The sequence below is a fragment of the Zalophus californianus genome, chromosome 7, assembly GCF_009762305.2.
Source record: "Zalophus californianus isolate mZalCal1 chromosome 7, mZalCal1.pri.v2, whole genome shotgun sequence".
NCBI classification, from domain to species: Eukaryota; Metazoa; Chordata; class Mammalia; order Carnivora; family Otariidae; genus Zalophus; species Zalophus californianus.
Window position 1 is genome coordinate 140,599,718 of NC_045601.1, and position 21,093 is coordinate 140,620,810.

Below are 21,093 nucleotides of genomic sequence, written 5' to 3' on the forward strand. Positions count from 1 at the left end.
GAATTGATTTCTAAATGCTGTTCATTGCTCCATTTTTCTTTCCTATCTTTTCTGTCCAAATAGATTATAGTTATTGCAGAAGCTTTCTGGGTGGCAGAGTCATGTCTGGATGCCTCCTGGGCATTTTGGAAAGATGCTGGGGAGCAGTCAACTCACTATTAGAGTTATATTTTCAGGGGATTACAGGCTTTTTGGTTTTAAGAGTCTTTAAATACGAATATCTTAGGCGTGGACACTTTTTAATTATTTGATTCATGATTAACTGACCATCTGCTGGGAGTAAGACAATGAAGGGATAGAAAACAGGAGTGGATTCAAAAGAACAGAATGAAAAACTCTTGGAGAGAGTGGACAAATTTGGGGGAGGTGGTCATGACATTTGTTTAGGTTTTGTGTAGGCCTGGCTCTGTAAAGAAATGGATTGTTTTCATTTTATTCTTACTTATCCACTGTGCTTTACAATGTATGTCTTATGTTAGTGTTGAGAGAGAGCAGTGACTTAGCACTTATTACTGGGTGGTATAAATACTTTGGTTCTGGCATTTGATGTAGTCTAGCCGTGGCTCTTGAGTGTACTCATTTCTGTGATTTGCTAAAGTAACCTACAATTTTTGATGGTTTCTGGTACAAAGTCGATGAAATACAGGAAAATTAAGTTCAGATGCATTTGGATAAAACCTTAATTGATCTCCTCTCTTCTCTCTGACTTTCCCATCCTTTATTTACTCATCCAGTCTCATGTGCTTGGATGCCTTTTTGACTCTTAACGTCTCCCTCATTTCTTCAGTATAGTCAAACCCTATTTCTGTACCTACACCTCTCATGTATTTTGCTTCTTTTCGCTTGGCAGAGCCCTCTTTGATTTTCTTTTAGAGTGTCATAATACTATTCCAACTTGTTTCTGGACCTGCTTCTTTGCTCTGCCAGTCCCATACTCCCACAACCCCCCAAACCAGATAACTGTTTCTATTTTCCCATTCTGGACATATTGCTCTCTGGAACTAAAATTTCCTGGTTTCCTGTTGCCTTGTGGAATAAGCACAAACTTTCCAAATTGACGTATATGATCCTCCACAGTGCATAAATGATCCCTGAATGCTTTCCCCTTGGTACCCTACAGTAATGTGTACAGCATATCATGTGAGCATAATAATGAGAGCTATTAAAAAGTGTCTGTTAAACAAGTAAACATTTCTTGTGTTTTGATCAAACTTGATTATTTACTGAGACCTTATAATGCTTTACATATTAACAGCTCAGTTCCTTTTGTATTAACAGCTCAGAATGCAGGAAATAATGACATCATGAAATGATTTTAAATGAATTGACAGATGTGCCGTCTTCCTATTTGTGCCTATTAGTATCCCATCAAACCTTCAGAACTCCATGATGAAACCATCAGTCTGGAAAACTCTCTTGTTCTTACATCCAGACGTCTTCCCACTTTCCTTTAATTCACTGCAGTATTTTGGTTAACATCACTTGCTGTACTGACTTCTCTACCATATAGTATAGTAATTTGCATGTTGATGTCACTCTCTCCACACTTGAAAGCAAACTTCTGGGTGATAGAGATTTTTTAAACCTCTTTTAGTCCTTATAGTGCTCAGGACATGTGATTGACTCATCTCTCAGATCAGTGCATTTCAAGGATTTTTGTTTGTTTGTTTCTGTTTTGTAACCACTGGTATTGTTCTTCCTATAGCAAGGCCTGTTCCCTCAAATGTAATCTTACATGGAAATCTGTAAAAGAAGAAAAAAAATAGACTCACTCTGGTTGGCAGGAGGTGATTGTTATATTCTTCCCAAATATCCCCTTTCTGCCTGCCCCTTGCTGACTCTACAGAACACCCATGGCTCTGCTCAATCTTGTCTGAAAACTACAGTATTCAGTTTATATGTCATGGTCAAGCTGAGAGAAGCCTTTTAATATCACCACCTCAGTTATTTATCTGAAGTCTTGAATTTGTGCTGGGAATAAACTTTATAAGAGAAGAATACATGAAGAAATCTGTGGGCTAGTGGTGAACTTATGTTTCTTACAATTGCATTGTCCATTTATTGCCAAATTTCACCACTTCTAAATACCATCCTCTCTGTTGGAAATATCAGGAAACTGAAGAAAAAGAAGTTAAGTGGGTAACACAATAGAATTAGATGTTTTCAGCAAAAAAAAAAAAAATGACTGAGAAAGGAAGTACATACAGGTTTTTCTCATACTCCCCTGCCTTTTAAAAGAAAGCTAAAATATGAGAAAGCTGACATTTTATATGCATACAGTAGAAAAGAGAGGTTCAATATTGGTTTGGGACAGGCTATTCTGTTGTGTTCTGAAAGGTTTGGGTCATCACAGCTAGAGACAGAAACAGGACTCGAACAAAAAAAATATTGTCCTTGGAAGAGATTGGTTTCATTAGACATGCTCCTTTATGTTGGGAAAGCCTTCTTCACCTGGCGGAGGGAAATTGCTATGAGTTCTGATCAGAAGATGTGCCAAGTTCTGCTCATCTCTAGAGCCATTGCAAGTTAATCAGTAAGGGCAGAGAATACTCTAATACAAAGGAGAATTTCAGAAAAGAGAGAAGAGGGAAGTGGAGTATAAGGAGAATACGAGATAATATTTGCTCTTAGGGTATAAAATTAAAGCAATAAATTTATGTCTTCACCAAATACAGTACTAATATCATATCATCCTTCACAACTCAAGTCTTCTAATCACATTTCCCCTCCTTCCCCTCACTCTTCACTCTTCATCCTCCACCTGCTCCAACTTTTTATTTCCTCTCTTTCAGGATGTTGGATGGAGTATTTCCTATTGTCTGTTGTCTAGGAATTCCTGCCAAAGCCCTAAAGCTGCTGCAGAAACAGCCTGGCAATCCCACCACCTTCTAAGGAGAGCTAGCAGAGATGGGCCCTAATCCTGGGTTATTTAGCAGCAGTTGGACAATCTGAGCTACCCTAATCCAGGTACCTTTCTCCAGCAGGAGACTAAGTATATGAGGAGGGTGTTATGATTCAGTGGCCCAGCAGGGAGTGTTTGCAAGGCCAGCTCTCTAAGACAATTATAGACAGAGATAATTATTCACGGGTTCTAAAAGAAGGGGAAAACCACATGTCATCCCTCAGATTCATGTGTGTTTATGAATCCAACTTTCTGATCCACTCTGTGTCTATGTGAACAGGAAGAGAAGAAGATTGTCAGGAGATCCCAGTATGGGATAAAAAGCAAAACAATATAATGGCCCCTCGGTTGTTTGGAGTGGTTATGATGCATGAGTTTGCTGTGGGTTCCCTAGTAGACAGATGACCCTGAGCCAATTTTCTCCAGTAGGGTGCAGGCAGGGTGAGGGGAGCAACAGCTGGGGAGAACACTGCAGGTGGCACAGCTGTGGGGTAGATAAAGAATCAAGCCAGAGTATTTCCCCTGCTAAAGAAACTAGACAGTGGGGGTGTCCCCACTTGTGAATGCCCTGGAAAAGCACAAGGGTGCCCCACAAGAGAGACACCTGCCACTCGAGGGAATTCAAGGTTAGCTTCTGTTAATGATGAGAAGGCCATGGCAGTACCACATAAGTCAGTGATGTCAGAACTTGCCCATCTCGCCTCATCCTGTCTCCCATTCTAACTTAGCAAAGAGAGATGGAGATCCAGAAGTGGGAGGGGAAGAAACCTTGCAGAAATTGACCACCTCTCCTTCCTCTGGTAGGTCCCATGAGCCACAAAAAGTCAGAGGAAAACATTAAAGAGGCTGAATATGAAATGGAGTTGAGACTTGAATGGACTTATGAGACCCAGAGTGACTAGAACCTATGGGATGCATCCATGATGATGCCAACAAGATGAGTTCAGGGCCACAGTCACTGGAGAAGGATAACACCATTTCATATTTGAATCTGCCCTGGTCATAATTTCATATGTTGAAATCCTAAACACTAGAAGGCAATAGTATTAATAGGCGGGGCCTTTGGCAGGTGATTAAGTTATGAGGGTAGAGCCCTCATGATGGGATTAGTACTCTAATAAAAGAGACCCCCCCCCCCCAGAGCTCCCTGGCTCCTTCCAACACTCGGGGACACAGCAGGAGGTCTGTGACCTGGAAGAGGGGGAGCCCTCACCTGGCTATGCTGTGGAATGAAATTTCTGTTGTTTCTAAGTCTGTGGTGGTTTGTTATAGCAGCCCGAATGGACTGAGACAGTAGCCTACGGAGTTGCAGATGGCTCAGTAAACCTCATGCTACGTGGGTGCATCACAGCCTCAGAGTGCTCACATTGTCCGTTGGAATACGGTGAGAGTTAGCTGACAGTGTGTGGCTGACTCTCATCAAGAATCCTAAGAGTTCACTCTTCTTGGTAGCATGACCAGCATGATGTATAGTTACCTAATTCTTGGATTCTAATACCGTGACCCATAATAATTTACAGTGATTCTAAAGGAAGCTGTTAATGGTCTTATTTGTAATGCTAGTTTCTGCTATTTGTGACAAATTTTAATAGGAACTTCTCAATGGTAGTGATGGATTCTCTTTTGATTTTCTAAGAAATGAAGAGAAACGTTGAAAAATTGCCCTTTTTGGTTTTGACATCTCCAAGGAGTCAGTTTTTATTTTTTAAGATGAGACCCATTACACCCAAGCATGCATTAAAAAGCTATAAAGCTAAGAGGAGCTTGCTATGGGACGGATCATTAAGAACCTTCCCAGAAATAGATGGCACGGATGCGGGCTTAGCAGTTGCTGTCGTAGACGATTCGGCACTTCAGGAGCTTGAGATAATTGTCAATCTTATGTGAATCCCTGCGTAGGCAGTGGAGCAGGTTATAAAAAGCAAAAAGGCGAGTGTCTTCATCAGCCATCTGCAGGGACGGAAGTCCTGACCATACGGAGTAGACCTCATTTTCTTTGACTCCAGGATGAACCTAAGCACCAAAAAGACAGTGACTTAGTATTGTCAGTATTTGCTTATCCTTGTTCCTTCTAATTGTCAAATTAAGATTTGGGCAGGAGGCATGAATGTAAAGCTCTCTAGATAGAGGCATGGACTATTGAGCCAGGACATCAGAAATCTATTAATGGTCTAAAAAGTAGAAGCAGGATTCAGGTGTAAGCGTTCTAACATGTAGGTGATCACAGATGAAGTATGTGTGCATCGGACTAAATAGAGAACCACAAGTTGCTAGAGATTGAGAGAGAGTCAGTTGCAATATAGTTGTGTCAAATGTATATGTATTTATGGGCCATATGTGTATATATATGTGAATGTGACCAAGGGACAATGGAGGAGCTAGTCTCAGTTCTCGTACTAGAGGGATCTATTTCATGTCCTGAACCTTGTCTCTGATGTGTTCTTTGTACCGTATTTCTTCTGATAGCTCAGCACAATTACATTTATCTGTTTCCTGCTTCAAACTGATTCTCTTCTCCATGTAGTGTATGTACGAAAGACCTCAGAAATGATGATTGCACCTGCAGCTCATCTAGTGACATCTATCACAAAGATCTGCTGAAAGAGTCAGGAGACTTTCATAATCTACCCAGGACTGTTAACCCCCAAATGTCTATGAGCAATAGGGGCTTTGTTTTGAAATCTCTGGGGTGGGAGATGCCGAGGATCATGCATATGAGAAAGAGGGGGGGTGCTAGCAGTGACCCTTCACTGAGGGGTGGGTGGTAGGCTGGGAAGCATGACAGTGAAAACAAAAAGACACTGAGGAATGTGAGGGAGGGGTACCCTGACCTCTGTCCCCCACCCCCCAGCCTTTGCAAGCTGGGAATCTCCAGAGAACTGAGAGACCCAGTAGGCAGCTTGGGGAGTAGGCACATCAGCTGCTTTGAGAGCTACTGGGTACAAATGTGGGGTAATTGTAGACCCTGATCTGTTGAACTGTCTCCTACAGAGTAAGAATATTTTTTTAAACTTGGGATTTCCTATTGGAATTTAAAGTGTGTGTGTTTGTAGTGTGTGTATTCGTTGCCTTGCTTTATGTTTAATTTTGGTGCCTGGGCCCTAAGATGAAGTTTACTGTACAAGGGACAATGATAATAAGAATAAATAAGTGGTAAAAAAAAAAGAACTAAATGAAGTATTCTAGAACAAATTAGCGACCTCAGAAAGTAAGCTGACAGTAATGAAGAAAATAACTTGAAAGTCTGGGTGTTATTTCATGTCTCAAGTGGAAATGTGCTTTGTATCTGTGTTGGATATATTCTTCTCCCATGAAAGTGACAAAAAGGACACATGATAACATGTACCTTGGACAGGGTAAGGGAAGTATAAAATCCTATTACTCTTACAATTCTATCTTTTTCTTTAGATGACACATTATTTCTGAGAACTTCATGCGGCTGTTTGGATGTTACTTCACTCGTGCTGAAATTATCCCATCTGATTAGAGATCTATATTGTAAGTATTAACTCAATCTAAATATGACATTATTTGGGGAGATTAGATGTAATGTTATGAATGTTGATTTTGGAAGCCTTCTCCCAAAAGAAAACATAAAATTTAGGATGAGACCACTTTCTGCAAATGACAAAATAAAGAATTTCAAAAAAGATACACTCCCTTCTTTTGTGACCCACTGAAATCTGACCTCATCTTTTCAATCTCTGACAATCTCTTCTCTCTCTGACAAATATGTCCAGCAGAGATGGGGCTGGGGTAGCGGCAAAAAATACCATCTCATCTGATTTTGATTTTCTCTTTTCTCCCTTCCCACTGTCATCCTTTGGTGTGGGGAGAAAAGAAAAAAAACCACGAGCAGAATTTCAGTAGCAGGTGTCCTGGGATACTTTGAGAAAAATGTTTATCTTGCAGATTCCACTCTCCAGTTTTCTTTTCCTTGAAAATATTATAAACCTCAGTCCCCAGGAAGGGGCAAGCCTTTGGTGGATTTGTGTGCTCTGTAGGGAAGGCTGCACCTGTCATCTATCACATCCTAAGATTCACTTACAATAGGATCTACCAGTATTAATTACTAGAATCTGGCTTTATTTAATAGCAACCTAGGATAGGAAATACCTAAATTTTGTTCTTGCAAAGCGAGGTATTTCGGAATTTGCTTCTCACCATGGAGGTCACCTCTTTCATCAATGAAGAAAAGAAAGAAGCATCAGGAGGATGCTCACCTGGCCAACTATCTTCTCCATACCCTCTAGAAGTCTTCTGTTTTGTTCCTCAATCTCTATGGCTCTAGACAGAATCGAATCTGGGGCTTCTTGCATACCCCGCACTTCTGTGACTAGATGATACAGGGGGTCATTCCAGGAGCGCAGCACTCTGAGTATCAGGTTCAGAAGGTCTTCATGCTAAGTGACCATATAAAACAATTGCATTAAAAAAAGCATAACAAAGGGGGCACCTGGGTGGCTCAGTGGGTTAAGCATCTGCCTTCAGCTCAGGTCATGATCTTAGGGTCCTGGGATTATACTCCACATCAGGCTCCCTGCTCAGTGGGGAGTCTGCTTCTCCCTCTCCCTCTGCTCCTCCCCCAGTGTGTACTCTCTTTCAAATAAATAAATAAAATTTAAAGAAAGCATAACACAGTGGGTTTAGTTACTTGTGAGTTTTTGTGCTGAGAGGCTGACCCAAATGATCTCTTTGTTATTCCTATATGTACGTAAAATTTTTTGTAGGTGGTTAAAGTTGTAAAAATAAAGAAGTTTAAGGTATTGGCCTAAACTTTGCTAAAATAAAAAAAAATAATCTGGCTTATTTGAATAACTACTTCATCTAATGAGAATTCTAGTTTATAGCATGAGGAATTTTGTTCTCCTTGGAAGTTCTACCATCCACCCCTCAGTGAGATTTTTTTTTTTTTTTTAATATTTGACAGCTTTGCTTGTCCAAAAAGAGTTTTGTTGGCACTCAGTATGTGCCTCCGATACCTGACCCAGGAAAGACAGATTCCATGAGTGCCACTGACAAAGGGCCCACATCATGTTCATCCAAGGACACATTCATATTAATGAGTCAAATCCTTCTTTAATGGATTCACTTATGATTTGTAGTTTTTATTTTATGAAATTAGAACAAAGAGCCAGTGAAGAAGGCATGGCACTCATGAATATGCTCTCCTCAATCTGTCCCAGCCCCCACCCCTTGCTGTGACCAGAGAAGTCTCTTCTGTTGAGCTGTTCAGGTGAATAAAATGGCACCATGACAGTGGTAGGAACAGCATCAGAGGAATTTACAAGGGAGGTTTGCCCCCTATATTCTCACGGTCAGGATCGTACATGAAACTCTTAGGAGCTGCTTGTCTCTGATTTAAAAGGCTTGCTTTCCTGAGGTCTGTGAACTAGTCTAGGGTAAAGGAAGTGATGAGTGGAGAAGAATCTAACAGATGTGGCGATGGAAACATGTCCTGCAATATGAAGTGAAGGAGGTATAAGCCGCAGATGGCCATCTAGTTGGGCTAGTTGGAGCATAACAAGTAAGGGTGAGGCCTTGGAATTGGATGAAGCCCAGACCCACGGCTTACCACCCCGTCATGACTCCAGATTCCACAGCCTCTGCAAGCTTCAGCTTCCTCATCTCAGCAAGTGTAATAGCAGTGCCTGGTGTCCTAGGATTTTTCTGTGAGGATTAACTACAGTAATACATGTACATCGCTTGGTGAAGTGTCTGGCCAGGGAGTGGCTCTTAATACATTTTAACTCCTCCTCATCCTTCTTCACCCTTTCCTTTCATTTTATCATCATCATTATCAGTACTATTAATGAGCTTAACAGACAGAAAGAATGCTGGTACCCATTAACAAAGTTGTAAAGAGAAAGCAGATTGCATTTATGGGGGGGATATATGTGAAGATGCTTATTTTAAGTCATGTTAAGATGGTGTTTGTGGCAGGGAATCAGAAAGGAGAGATTATTATGATAAAGAAAAGGGATAAATGATTGGGGCTTCCCATGCAGACTTTGTGGTCATCAGAACAGAAGCAATCATGTAGCCATGAGAAGCAAAACATAATATTTTACAGGACCTTATTTGGGGAGAGACTTATAATTCAGAAGTGACAGGTGATGGAGGAGTCAGGGAAGAATGAAGAGAGAGTCAGGTGTCAGAGAAGTAGAAGTAGCATCAGAAGGAGAGCCTTCGAAGTCTGGAAGAGATGGCTCACCAGGCACAGTGCTTAGTAATGTTGAATGTGGCCAATGGAGGAGCCAAGGGTATCATGTGATAAATACAAAGTTGCATGCATGTCTTACCCATCCATGAATTTTGCAAACCTTCTATTTTATCCATGGAAGTCTAATTCAGTTCAGGCTTTCACATGGTATAATATATGCAAATCTGGGTCCAAGGCATTGATTAAAATAATGTTGTTTGCATGAACAACTTAGAGATTTATTTTGCTGCTACAATCTTTAGTTCTCATTTAGTTTTACTGATGCTTCATCAGTTACATGCGGTCATTTCTCTCTGATTACTTGTTCTTCCTCCATATTTCTTTGTGCATGCAACTAGCATTACCTAACACAGTACTTCATGATGACACCTCAGTGGTGTTGGTGAGAAACCTGGATAGAAGACTCACGTGGATCTGCTGGGCTTGCTCCTTGTCTTCAGGGGTAGAGAGGGAGGAAGTGTGACAGCTGTTGATGGCCTTGGTAATGAACCCCCGGCCCTGGGCGTACCTTTTATCCTGAAAGCAAGCAAGCAAATTTAATTAGTTAGAGTTGTTTGAGCACTGGTTAAATGAGCCCATTACTAGAATATTAACACACTTGATAGATTTGTAATCTGTTTTTTTTAAATGAGAATTACATGAAAAACTGAAACTAAAGAATTGAGAAAGGCACCCTTTCCCTGCCTTTTATTTTGTTTTCTCTATCAATGCATTCTTTTTTAAAATCTTACTTTTCCAAATCCCAACCTCTTCCCTTCTTTGTGATTCCCTTGTTTAATTTTACCCTTTCCACAAGTTACTACTTAGAAAGCAAACACTAACAATACCCCCAAAAAAGAAACATTAAATATTTTGTTAACTATCCTCTTTCTTTAGTATTTGAACCAATATCCTAGTGCATATATACCAATATTTTGCCATTTAATATTTTCTTAATGGGGAGTCCAAGTCTATATGCTCCCCTAATAGGCATTATAAAATTATAACTTTTCTTTGACTAACATCTGAATCCACACACCTGTACTTTACCATGTTCATCATAGATGCATAATACGGTTTTGTTGATTGTTACAAGATGGTAAGTCAAAAAAACGGGTATAAAATTTTAGGAAATATTAATCAGTGGACTCAGAATTAAAATACACACACACACACACACACACACACACACACACACACCCCAACACCAACTAGCTAAGGCCTTGACGTAAAGCTAATCTCTACCAAAAGCTGTGAAAATCTAAGGAGATTACCGGGAAGATGTGAAAGACACAAGAATGGCAGTCAGAAGAGGGGGATGGAGGAAAAAACCGATGAGTACAGAGCACTGTGGAATATGTGCTTGTTACAAACATCGAGCCACATCCCTTAAGGTGACCCTTTGGTTTATTGAACCTCTCATACACTGGTTGACCTGAAAGAGTTAAGCTACAACTTTCAAAGTACCATAATCAGAAGGAGAATATTGTTTCCAGTTCTAAACCAACCCTTCAATTCTAGTTCTAAATCTATATACTGGACATCTTAGGACAATAATTTATAGCATTTTTGGGTTTCAGAAGAGCTATTATTGTTTGTTTTCCTGACATGGATTCAGCTTAGTTTAACTTTCTTCGATTATCTCCATCCCAGGCAGTGTGATTCTCATTTATTAGGTATCTGGGATGCTAGATGACGAATGCCTCAGGAGACATGTACCACCCCCCCACAAGGACAAGAACTCAGCATGCTTCCAATTACTCAAGCTCCACACACAAGTGCTTTATGCCAGGTGTTGTTATGGAGTGATTGGTTGTGTTTTCCCAAAATGGCTATGTTGAAGTCCTAACCCCCAGTGCATTATATTTGAAGATAGGGGCTTTGTGGAGGTACGTAAGGTTAAATGAGGTCATAAGAGTGGAGCCCTGATCCAATAGGATTAGTGTCCTTACAAGAAGAGACACCAGAGAATCCCCCCACCCCCACCCTCTACCACCATGAGGACAGGGAAAAGGCAAGATGGGGAGATGTGTGCCCTTGTCAGAACCTAACCATGCTGGCGCCCTGATCTCAGACTTCCAGCCTCCAGATCTGTCCGAAAATACATTTCTGTTGAAGCCACCCAACCTATGGAATTCTGCTATGGCAGCCCCAGCCGGCTAATACAGGTGCTTAAAATTTGCTGGAATTTTTTTTTTTTAAAGAAAACGAATTAAAGGAAAATTTTAAAGAGTCATTATACTCTTTGAGAATCTTTGAGGTTTCATGACACTGTCCCTTTCTTCTTGCTCTCCCCTTTTTATGAGCCAATGGCTTTTTTTTTTTTTTTTTTTTTTTTACCTAAAAAGTGTGTTATTTCAGATTTGGCTCCGGCATCTTTCTTGGCTCAAGTGTGGGATAGCCCCCTCATTCACAGGAAGCTTCCTTCTGGGAAGAAGCAAGAAGGGCGGTACTTACAAATTCGTTGAACATCTCGGAGGAGAGGTTATGGATGTAGTGAGACAGGATGACCGCGCGGTCAAACAGGTCTCGGAGGGACACCTGGCAGTTGACAGCCCCGGTGGGACAGATGGGCAGGGAGTCCACGCTCTGGCCCAGGAGGAGTTCTGACACCAGCAGCAGCAGGGGCAGGAGCGACCCTGCTCAAATAGAAACACCAGCCACTCTGATCTGTTCAGCGGAGGTTATCAGAAGTAATTCTGCCAGGGGAGCCTTCTCTTCCCCCAACCCCACCCTGCCCTCCACAGGATTTGGTACCATGATAGCCGGGGTGGGAAAGAGCCAACACCTCCCGCCGTGTCAACTTAGATATGTAATTCTATTTGCACAGATACACAGTTGGAGAAGCGGGTTACTCCCTGCATTTTGGTATTGCTCCCAGGAGAGCTTCTGTACTTTGCAAACATTTGGAGCTTAAATGAACTCTGAGCCAGGGTGTTTAAGTCATTCTTCTAAGTTAGTTTAACATCTTGGGAGTTTCTGCAGATTTCCAGCAGCCAGGCTCTCTGTGAGACTGTGATTTTTTAACTCTGTATTGACTACTACCTGCATTTTTAGACCCTGAAGTGGCAAGCACAGCACAGTAGACCTGTTTGTTTTACTTTCAATAAATATGATTGACAGTGGCTAATATGGAGTATGAAGAGAATCTAACACAAAACGATACTATGGCCTAGATCTGCTAACTCACCTTAATAACCCTATGTGATTTCTTGACACCCTGCCAAAGGCTTTGCATTTTTTTTTAAATTTGTGTTTCCCAGTAACCTTGTGAGGACTGTGGCCTTCATTATTATCATCAAATTACACTGATGAAGCAGAAGGCTTAGGGAGGTTAAGTGATTTTCCTCCAGTCCTATTATTAGCAGGCGGAGGAGGCTGGACACCAGCATCATCACTCTGACTGTGTCGTGTGATGTCACGCACACCTGTGGGCTCCCAGGCTGCATCCAGGTCACATGAGCCACAGGAGCGGCCTTGAAGACTCAGTGCTTGGAGTGTCATTGCCATTACTTGGAAAGAACAGTATTTTGCCTTTAATGCATGCTCACAGTGGCCCTAGGAAGTTGATGTGATCCCTTTCTTCTGTTCCATTTACAAAACACCCTCTTTTAAAATCACAATTATCAGAGATGATTTAGTTATCATTGTGATAGCTCAACAGATGGGCAGATGTGGACCTCTGACATATCAATCATTTACACTTCCAAAAGGAAAGGGACAGTCTATTAAAATCACTTATTAGCATCAATGAACCTGCTCCAGAAGAATATCTGACCTGAAGAATTATATTTATCAGAAAACCAAGCTCCTATGGAAACTTCAATGAATGTAATTGGAAATGTCTAGGATGACATGAGGCAAGTGCTAAAGATTTATGTGTGAAAAACTTCCTAAACCTAAATACCTAAAAATAGCTAAGATTTTTTGTTAATAGAGACTGTAACTCATAACCTTTTAGCTGCAAAATGAAAGATGGAAATGTTGTGAGGTGAGTCGTATAACAGACTTTTAACTTTTTTCAAAAACATGATATTTCCAAAAAGTTTATTTTAGGTACTTTAAAGTCATGTAATTTAGCTGAATGGATATTTTATCTACAGGTGTTTAAAAAAGGGCACTGTAGGTTGAGAAATTGGAATATTAGTTCTAGGAAATTCATAACTTCATAGATATTATTTAACTCTGAATACATTTATCTGTACATTTATCATCTGAAGGATTCTCACAGTCTAAGAGGAGATAAAATAAATGTTTTTGTTCTTCATTTTATAAAATGAATTTTACGGTTGTTGCTAATTTCTTTTTCTTGCAAATGTCAACCAAGAAAGTAAAGATGGTTAATTATTACAGGCTGTTTTTCTCTTTGAAATGTCATTTGGCTTAGATCTAGTTGACAAAGTATTATAAGAGACCATTCTACTATCATTGTCTGTATATTATGACTTCAGAGTTGAAAGTTTCCCCAGGCTGACTCACGTCAGAGTCCTGGGAACCAGAAAATGTTAGTGTCTACCTTCTGCAGTTGTGATAAATTGGACCTATAGACATTTGTCATCTTATTCCAGGCCAGGGTTTCTCAACTTTGACATTATTGGCATTTTGAGTTGGTTCATTCCTTGTTCTGGGAGCTGTCCTGTGCATTGTGGTACGTTTAGCAGCATCTCTGAGTTTTGCCCACTAGATAACAGGAGCACCCCCATTTTGAATTAAGACAACCAAAAACATCTCAGACATTAGCCAAATGTCTCTGGAAGAAGGAGGATCTCCATTTGAGAACGAGTGTTCTGTTGTGCCCTTGTACAATTGCTTCCCAGAGCAATGACTAGATAGCTCTTCTAAACTCTGGAAACCTGAAACCTCTTGCTCAGAGAATATTAGCTAAAGTTTCAAATTAGTGCCACCCCCCTCAAGAGTGTTGATAATTCGACAAATCCGTGAGTTGTTGCACGTACCTTTCAGCGACCACCCTTTGTTGTCCATGGTGGTGATGCTTTCGAGAAACACACGTCGCCAGAGAAGGTCTGGTAGCCCAACAGCTTTCTCTCCCAGATATTGGCTTTATAAGCCTTTGACATCTTCATGAATATATTTAATGAGGCAGTCCCTTCCCTTTTGCCAGTCATCTATCTCCGTCATTGAGATTACCCCCATAATTTCAAACATCAAATGGTCTTTTATTTCTTATTCATATTCAGGAAGACATACTGGCCAGAAATGAACATTCTAGGAAGGATTTTGATTAATTAGACCAAAAGGAAATGAGAGAAATGATGAAGGTGAGATCTGGAGACTATTTTGGGTGAAAGGACCCGTACCACTACAGAAGTCATTTGCTTTCAAATTTACCTTTGTTTCTCTGCAGGGTCTTGAATATAGCATTATATTTCATTTAGGTGTCTCATATATTAGCGATGGGTATTCTTTTTTTCCCCCAGTTCAGAATTGCCAGGTGAAGTCAAGATTTCAAAACTGACACAGGAAATTATCAGGAAATATAGAATAAGGAGAAAGTAAGACATTCGATCCCCTGTTATGCTCTTGTTGTGTTTGCTCTCATCTTTTTCTTGCTTTTACACATTCTCTTTTGCCCTTTTTAAATGACCTGTATGTATGGTACTTTGTTTTAAAATGGGTATTTTCCTCTGTTCATTTCTTTGACTTTAACATTTATGTGAATTTAGATTAGCATCCCCCGTTTACAGATTAAAGAACAGAGGCCTGGAGAGATTCAGTGTCAAGAATATTGAAGTAATTAGTCAAATTAGATGCTGGCAGGATTATTGCTTCCCAGGGAATCAGGAGGGATGTAAAGAAAACTTGGAAATGAATCATTTAACAAACACAGTTGGGCATGGACAAGAAATCACCCCTGGCCTTAGGAACTTTATTCTGGGCAAGCGACATAGTGGTTTTCAAGGACGAACACACACACACACCCCTTGGAATATGATGTAGTAAAACAAAATTCTAGGCAATAATTTGCACTTTCTCTTAGGATAGAGTGGACAGACTTCACTAATTTATGATCATTTTATTTCTATGACCCATCACCCCTCCAGGGCCAAGGTGACAAAAATTAATCTTTCATGGGCTCAAAAGTTCCATCCGCCTCTTAGAGATTTCCTAAATGAAATGATTTTAATGAATAAGAACTGGGTTGTTGACGACTTTCTCTAATTTTTGAGTCCTTGCATCTAAAGCAGCCCGTGACCTTTAGCTTCAGTGTCGACATATGCCTCTCCTAGTAAATCAACAGGTGAGGTAATTTTTAAAATAATTCCTTTCCATGGCATTTACTTTCTCCATAGTTGATGCTGTCACAGTTGTGCCTCAGTGATTTTCCAAGTGCTCTTATGGAGACGTAGAAATCTTAACGAAGAGTAACTTCTCTTAAAAACCATCTACCTAATTGCCTTAGTGTAAGCAGTACTAGATTTTGCATCCTATGCATCAAGTGTGGTGATGTATAGGCTCTCTCAGTCTGAAGCTGGGTCAGGATTTCATTGACCCTATAAAGTATCCATTTTTCCCCCCCTGGACAGTGAAAGTCTGAATTATTAAGAGAGCAGTGCCCCGTGGCTGAGAAATTAATGCTGCCCTCCATTCCCCTCTTCTTCTAGAAACTTAAGAGTAGGGAAATCTGCCGTAAGAACTGACAACATAATGTTAAAATTTGAAGGCACTGTGACTTTTTAGATAGCCAGGAAAAAAGCAATCTAAGAACACCTGAGCTGTGTTTATTCTGGGAGTCCAGTTGATTTATTTGACTCCAAAGAGGGGCATGTTTCTCTGTAGCATGCTGCCTCACCACACCCCCCCCTCCGCCCCGTTTCCTGTTAATGGGATGTTGCAATACCTAAATAAGGCAAAAGGCATATTTTATGCAAAAAGTCAGAGTTGTCCTATTTTTTTTCCTGCTATTTACGTCACCTAGCTTTCACCTTAATTTTTGTACGTGGCTCTTTTAAAGATCTCTTTACCAAACCCTGCCCTTAATTTAGAGCAATAAAGACATTCATTGAGAATAGACGTGTCTGTTTTTATTACAAAACTTCATTTGTTTGCCATTTGGGGCCTTAGGATAAACTGGGACCTGATGACTGATTTCTGTCGAGTAGCTGAATAAATAGGTGAAATGATGTTCAAGTTGCCCTGAAATTTTTAGTACCTGAAACTAATGAACAATTTTGTCATCTCTTCTAAATGATTCCAATTTTTAACATTAAGTAACATCAGGTTTCTTTTCTTACTAATTAGGATGGAGCTTGCAGTTTCCTTGAATTTTCTTTTGTTTTTAAATTTGGAATAATACTATGTTTTCTTTTCTCATTTATGTTGCAAAAATATGAAAACTATTTCACAAAGCTTGAAAGGTGTCTACTGCAAGATATGGGGAATATTAAAAAGTAAAAGAAATTAAGAAGTTTAAAAATCATCAGATAAGAGGATCACAGTGATATTTCAATTTATATTAGTCATGAGTTGCCTTGAATAAAGTGAAAATTGCAAATGATGAAAGGTGTATTGTTAATGGATTTAAGAATTCCCAACCAGCCATCTTCCAAAACCTGGACTAAAAGATCAGAGAGGTTATATGTTGTTTTCGATATAAAATAACAGAAAACATGAAGGGCACACTGGAAAAAGAATCAATCACAATGGTCCTTTCTTGAACTGCACTGTTTTCAGGATAAACAAAAGTAATGATTTCGTTATGTGTATGTCAACTTCATGCATATTACAATGTATATTTTCCCCTAAGTGTCTGTCTTTAATACTTATCTCTGCCAGGGCTTTGCAGGTCATCGGCTTCCTTAAGTAACTCCAGAACCCAAGTTCTTAATCTGTTAGCAGTCTTGGGAGCATTTGCTCCTTAAATAAGAAAGCCATAATGGAAACATTTAGAAATTTGTCCTGTAATTTCTTTCCACTGATACAATATTCATGTCCTCTGCTCTAATTCTCTGAGTTCTCAGCGTTAGCTCATCCTATGAGTTTCTTGTCACATATTTGTTCTGAACAACGTGATATAGGACAATGCCAGATCTAAGGATGATGTGTCTGGGAACTTCGCAGATTCACTCTTTAAGATGATATTTTTTCAAGTAAAAGCATCAAATATTGGCTGTGGGCTAATGTGAAGTGGGGCAGATGATAACTTTTCTTATAAAAGAGTCTTCATACTCCAGTATTGTGTATGTGCGTGCGTGTGTGTGTGTATGTTTGTGTGTCTTGTCGAACGGAAAGTGGATTTGAAGCATGCCCACTTTCAGGGAGATATATGTCTATATATAGATACGGACACACTTATGGAGTCATCGTCTAATAGGAAGTGGGACCCTGAGCTATTGCTTTTTCCAGGGATAATTTTAAATTTTATAATTAGCATGGGCACCACCAAACAGAACAGAACGCCAAAGTAACAGACCAGGGTCCCTGAGGGTGCCTGTACTCCCGGACAGGTATTGAGTCTTTAATTGTTCAATTGTGGTGAGACTGGCAGGGTCCTTGTGGGGGGACTGGGGCTGTCAGGAGGAGTCAGGGCACATGGAATCAGGGCAGCCAATCGGTACTGATCCGAAGAGAATCTTGCGATAGTGTCACAGCTCATGGGGCCATACGTATCCCGAAAGCTGTCATCTCTGCCTTCCTCCATGGTTCATCCTTTTCAGCATATTGAAAGGATTCAGGCTAAGAAGTAGGGCAAGTTCTTCACAAGGAATAATATACTTCAGTTCTAGTCTATACACCCATCATCCTACAATACATTTTTCTACTGGAATTTGCCTAAAATAGCTTCCCTGGGACATGTCCCTCTTTTTTTTAAATTTATTCACGAAATGCAAAATGTATTACCAGCATAATATATGCTTTGATACTCAGGGAGTAACTAAAGTGACATTTATTTAACAAAACTCTATCATTTGGGGTTGAAATATAAATAATAATCGATGGAATGTTCTATTGAGCAAATGCTCTAAACGCACACACACACACACACACATATTTTATACTCTATATATGTTTATATTCTCTATATAGGTAGATGTTAGTGTGTGTATGTGTGTATATATATGTATATGTATATATAGAAGTATGTATATATGCATTTTTAAATTACAGGGGGAAAGTAAAGATACACAGTGATTATGAGGACTTCTGAGATAAGGAGATCACAGAACTCTGACTCTTCCTAATTCTAATAAAATGAGCAAAAAGTAACTTAAAAAAACTAGCAAAATTACACCTGGTGTCCAAGGTAGGAGGACAGATGAGCATGTTATTTTATTCATGGCTCGGAGTGGGGAATCAATAGATAAAATCAAGCTAGTGTTCTAAAAAAGGAAGGGAATCAACAGATGATGCAAAGTTATTATAACCACTAAAAATATGGAAAACAGATTATAAGCCTTCTAACTCAGAAAAAGGAAATATTACACATAAGCAGGCACACACACACGTACACAAAATAAAAGACATTCCATTTAACAAAAGATAGGAAGCATAGGGAACGTGAGCAGACACACACACACACACACACACACACACACACACAATTAAAGGTCAGAATAAGATCAAACATCAAAAATATGATGGGACAAGTTATTTATTAAAAGAAAAAATGACTTAGTTTCTTTAAAGGTGGCAAATGCCAATTTGATGCTGATACAAGTGATATACCTAAAAGTTATTTTCGAAGGGTGAGGAGTTGTGAGCTGGCACACATTTGCCAATGTCTGGAGACAGTTTTGATTGTCAGAACTGAAGGTGGGGCGATCCTGGCATCAACTCAGTGGAGTCCAGAAGTGCTGCTAAATATTCCACAACACTCAGCACAGCCATCAAAACCAAATACTGTACCATCTAAGATGTCAGTAGCTCCAATGTTGAGAAACCCTGACCTAAAACGAAGTGGCTAAGAGAAGGTAAGGGGGAAGTATAGAGAAAGCACATCAGGTAAATCACTTAAAATTGCTGGGGTGACAACATTACTACTAGGCAGGTTTAAAGTTAAGGCAAAAATGTTAAAAGACCATCCTTTGTGATGCTATATACAGTCTGCAATGGAGATGAGGCTATTAACAGTCTTCATGCATTTAATATAGGATCCCAAACATAAAGCATATGGTAAGAAAATGTGAGGGGAAATTAACCAATTCACAAAAGTAGGAGATCACATGTGCGTGTGTATTTTAAACAACTATGAAACCTCTCCAATAAATGACGTTATACTTGGCCATAATGAAAATGTAACAATTTTCTAAAAAAAAAATAGAATACATGGGAAGAAGAATATATAAGGAGTTCAGTTTGTTTTGTTCTGTTTTCTCTTAATAGTCTCCAATGACTATTTCATTGTTGAATCAAAATAACTTCCCGAGTCCTTAGCTGTGCTGTTTCTGGGGCGTTCCGCCTGTCATTTCCCACTGACTGCCCCATTCCGTGCCATGACTACCCGTCACATCCATGAAGATGACCCCAACTCCATCTTTCTCCCCTGCCTTGTCCTCTGAGATGCCATTTACCTGCTACACATTTCAACCTATATGTCTTCAGCCAACATATACTGAATAATTTTTTTAAAAATCTGTAACTATTCAGCTTTTCTCTTAAACTGTCTTCTCCATCACCCACACTTAACCTCCCAGAGTTGTGTTTATTTGCTTTTCTCTTGTCTCCTTTGACTCATACTCCCTTCGTTCCTAGGTTGCAATTATTCTGCCTCCTTAACTTCCAAAAATTTTTCTTTTCTCCTCTTCCCAGGTTATCTTGACCTGGATACTTTTACTAGCTTCTCCATTTTCTCCTGCCTGGTCCATTTCAGTTTCAATCTGTTTATCCATCAGGAAGATTAATCGTCCTGAAGGGCACCTTCTGAACAATCTCTCATCTGTCGAAACCATAGTTTTTGAGATCAGAGGCACTAGAGAGTACATCTAACCCAACTGCTCATTGCACAGGTGAAGAGAATGCATTAAGCATATTTAATTATTGACAGAGCTGGTACTGGAGCTCCAGGTCTCCTGCTCGCCCACGCTGGTCAGATTTCTTCTTGCTTTCCACATTCATACTTGTGCCCACCAAACTTATTGTACAGCTGATGGTAGTAAGTTTTGCTGAGGAGATGCAGATATGACCTACCTTGAAGACACATTGAGAAACACATTACTTCAAGGAAAAATGCCAAGGTAATTGGGTTCCCAAAGAGAGAGGAGAGAGAAATGGAATGTTTTAACCACTTTGAATCCTTTAAGGAAACACTGACACTGTCAGATAGAATTTGAGTGTGATTCTTAATCACGTTAAAAAAAAGACAACAGTGCATTTGTTAAAATATTTCTTAATGAGTTATATAGATAAGGAATGAAGAGCCATTAATTTTATTTCTATTATTTTTACTTCAAATTGGTCTTTGGTTTATCTGCCATTTTGGTCTCAAAGAATTCTTTTACTAATAGGAGTCTTGCATGAGTCATAAAATCTTCATTTAACTTTTTCACTTGTCACTTCTACATCATTAGTAGAATGAAAGTCAAAAAATTCTTGTAGATTAAAAAAAGATAAAAGGTTATCTGTCGACCACTTCAGAGAAGCAATATTATTATTACCATTATAGGTGATGTGGCATTTAAGGGTCCTCTTTCCTACAGGCCATTTGTACCCCTACCTTATACAATGAACTTAATAGATGAGACATAAGGTGTTTCTCCCAGAAAGGGACATTAATTTCATAGAGAGAGTGAATATAAGCTGCAAGTTTCTGTTAATAACTGCAGAATAAGAGAGAGACTTTACTTTCAGCTGTGCCTGAAAATAATGTCCACTTATATGAATGAAAATCATGGATGTGTATATGGGAAACAGCTATGAAATTGTGAGAATGTTTTTGTGTTTGGTTTATAGAAAGCTTTCCCATTAAGGTCCCATCAAGTACATAGAAACACATATTTTATCATTTGGGAGTATGTTTTGAAGATAAGTCTGT

The 21,093-nt window shown here is 39.6% G+C and overlaps 1 protein-coding gene and 1 long non-coding RNA gene across 4 annotated transcripts in view; one reads left to right on the top strand and one right to left on the bottom strand.

The window, feature by feature from the left end:
- LOC113927679 overlaps positions 1 to 21,093 on the top strand; it is a 95,337-nt gene that overhangs the window by 22,862 nt on the left and 51,382 nt on the right. The window contains exons 2-3 of one of the 2 annotated variants that reach the window (XR_003521712.1): positions 2,793 to 2,967; positions 6,311 to 6,400. This is a non-coding gene — a long non-coding RNA (uncharacterized LOC113927679). The remainder of the gene's footprint in view (positions 1 to 2,792; positions 2,968 to 6,310; positions 6,401 to 21,093) is intronic. The other variant, XR_003521713.1, reaches the window with a different exon arrangement.
- On the bottom strand, positions 4,574 to 14,126 carry PRL (prolactin). Of its 2 annotated transcripts, none has more exons than XM_027603694.1 (5): positions 14,060 to 14,126; positions 11,562 to 11,743; positions 9,534 to 9,641; positions 7,126 to 7,305; positions 4,574 to 4,915 (listed from the first exon to the last, which is right to left on the bottom strand). In XM_027603694.1, exons 1-5 carry the CDS (start codon positions 14,085 to 14,087, stop codon positions 4,724 to 4,726), a joined length of 690 nt encoding a protein of 229 aa, XP_027459495.1. In that variant the 5' UTR covers positions 14,088 to 14,126; the 3' UTR covers positions 4,574 to 4,723. The 2 variants fall into 2 exon arrangements, with proteins under 2 accessions (XP_027459495.1, XP_027459494.1); XM_027603693.1 differs by having other exon boundaries at positions 4,575 to 4,915; positions 11,562 to 11,746; positions 14,060 to 14,087.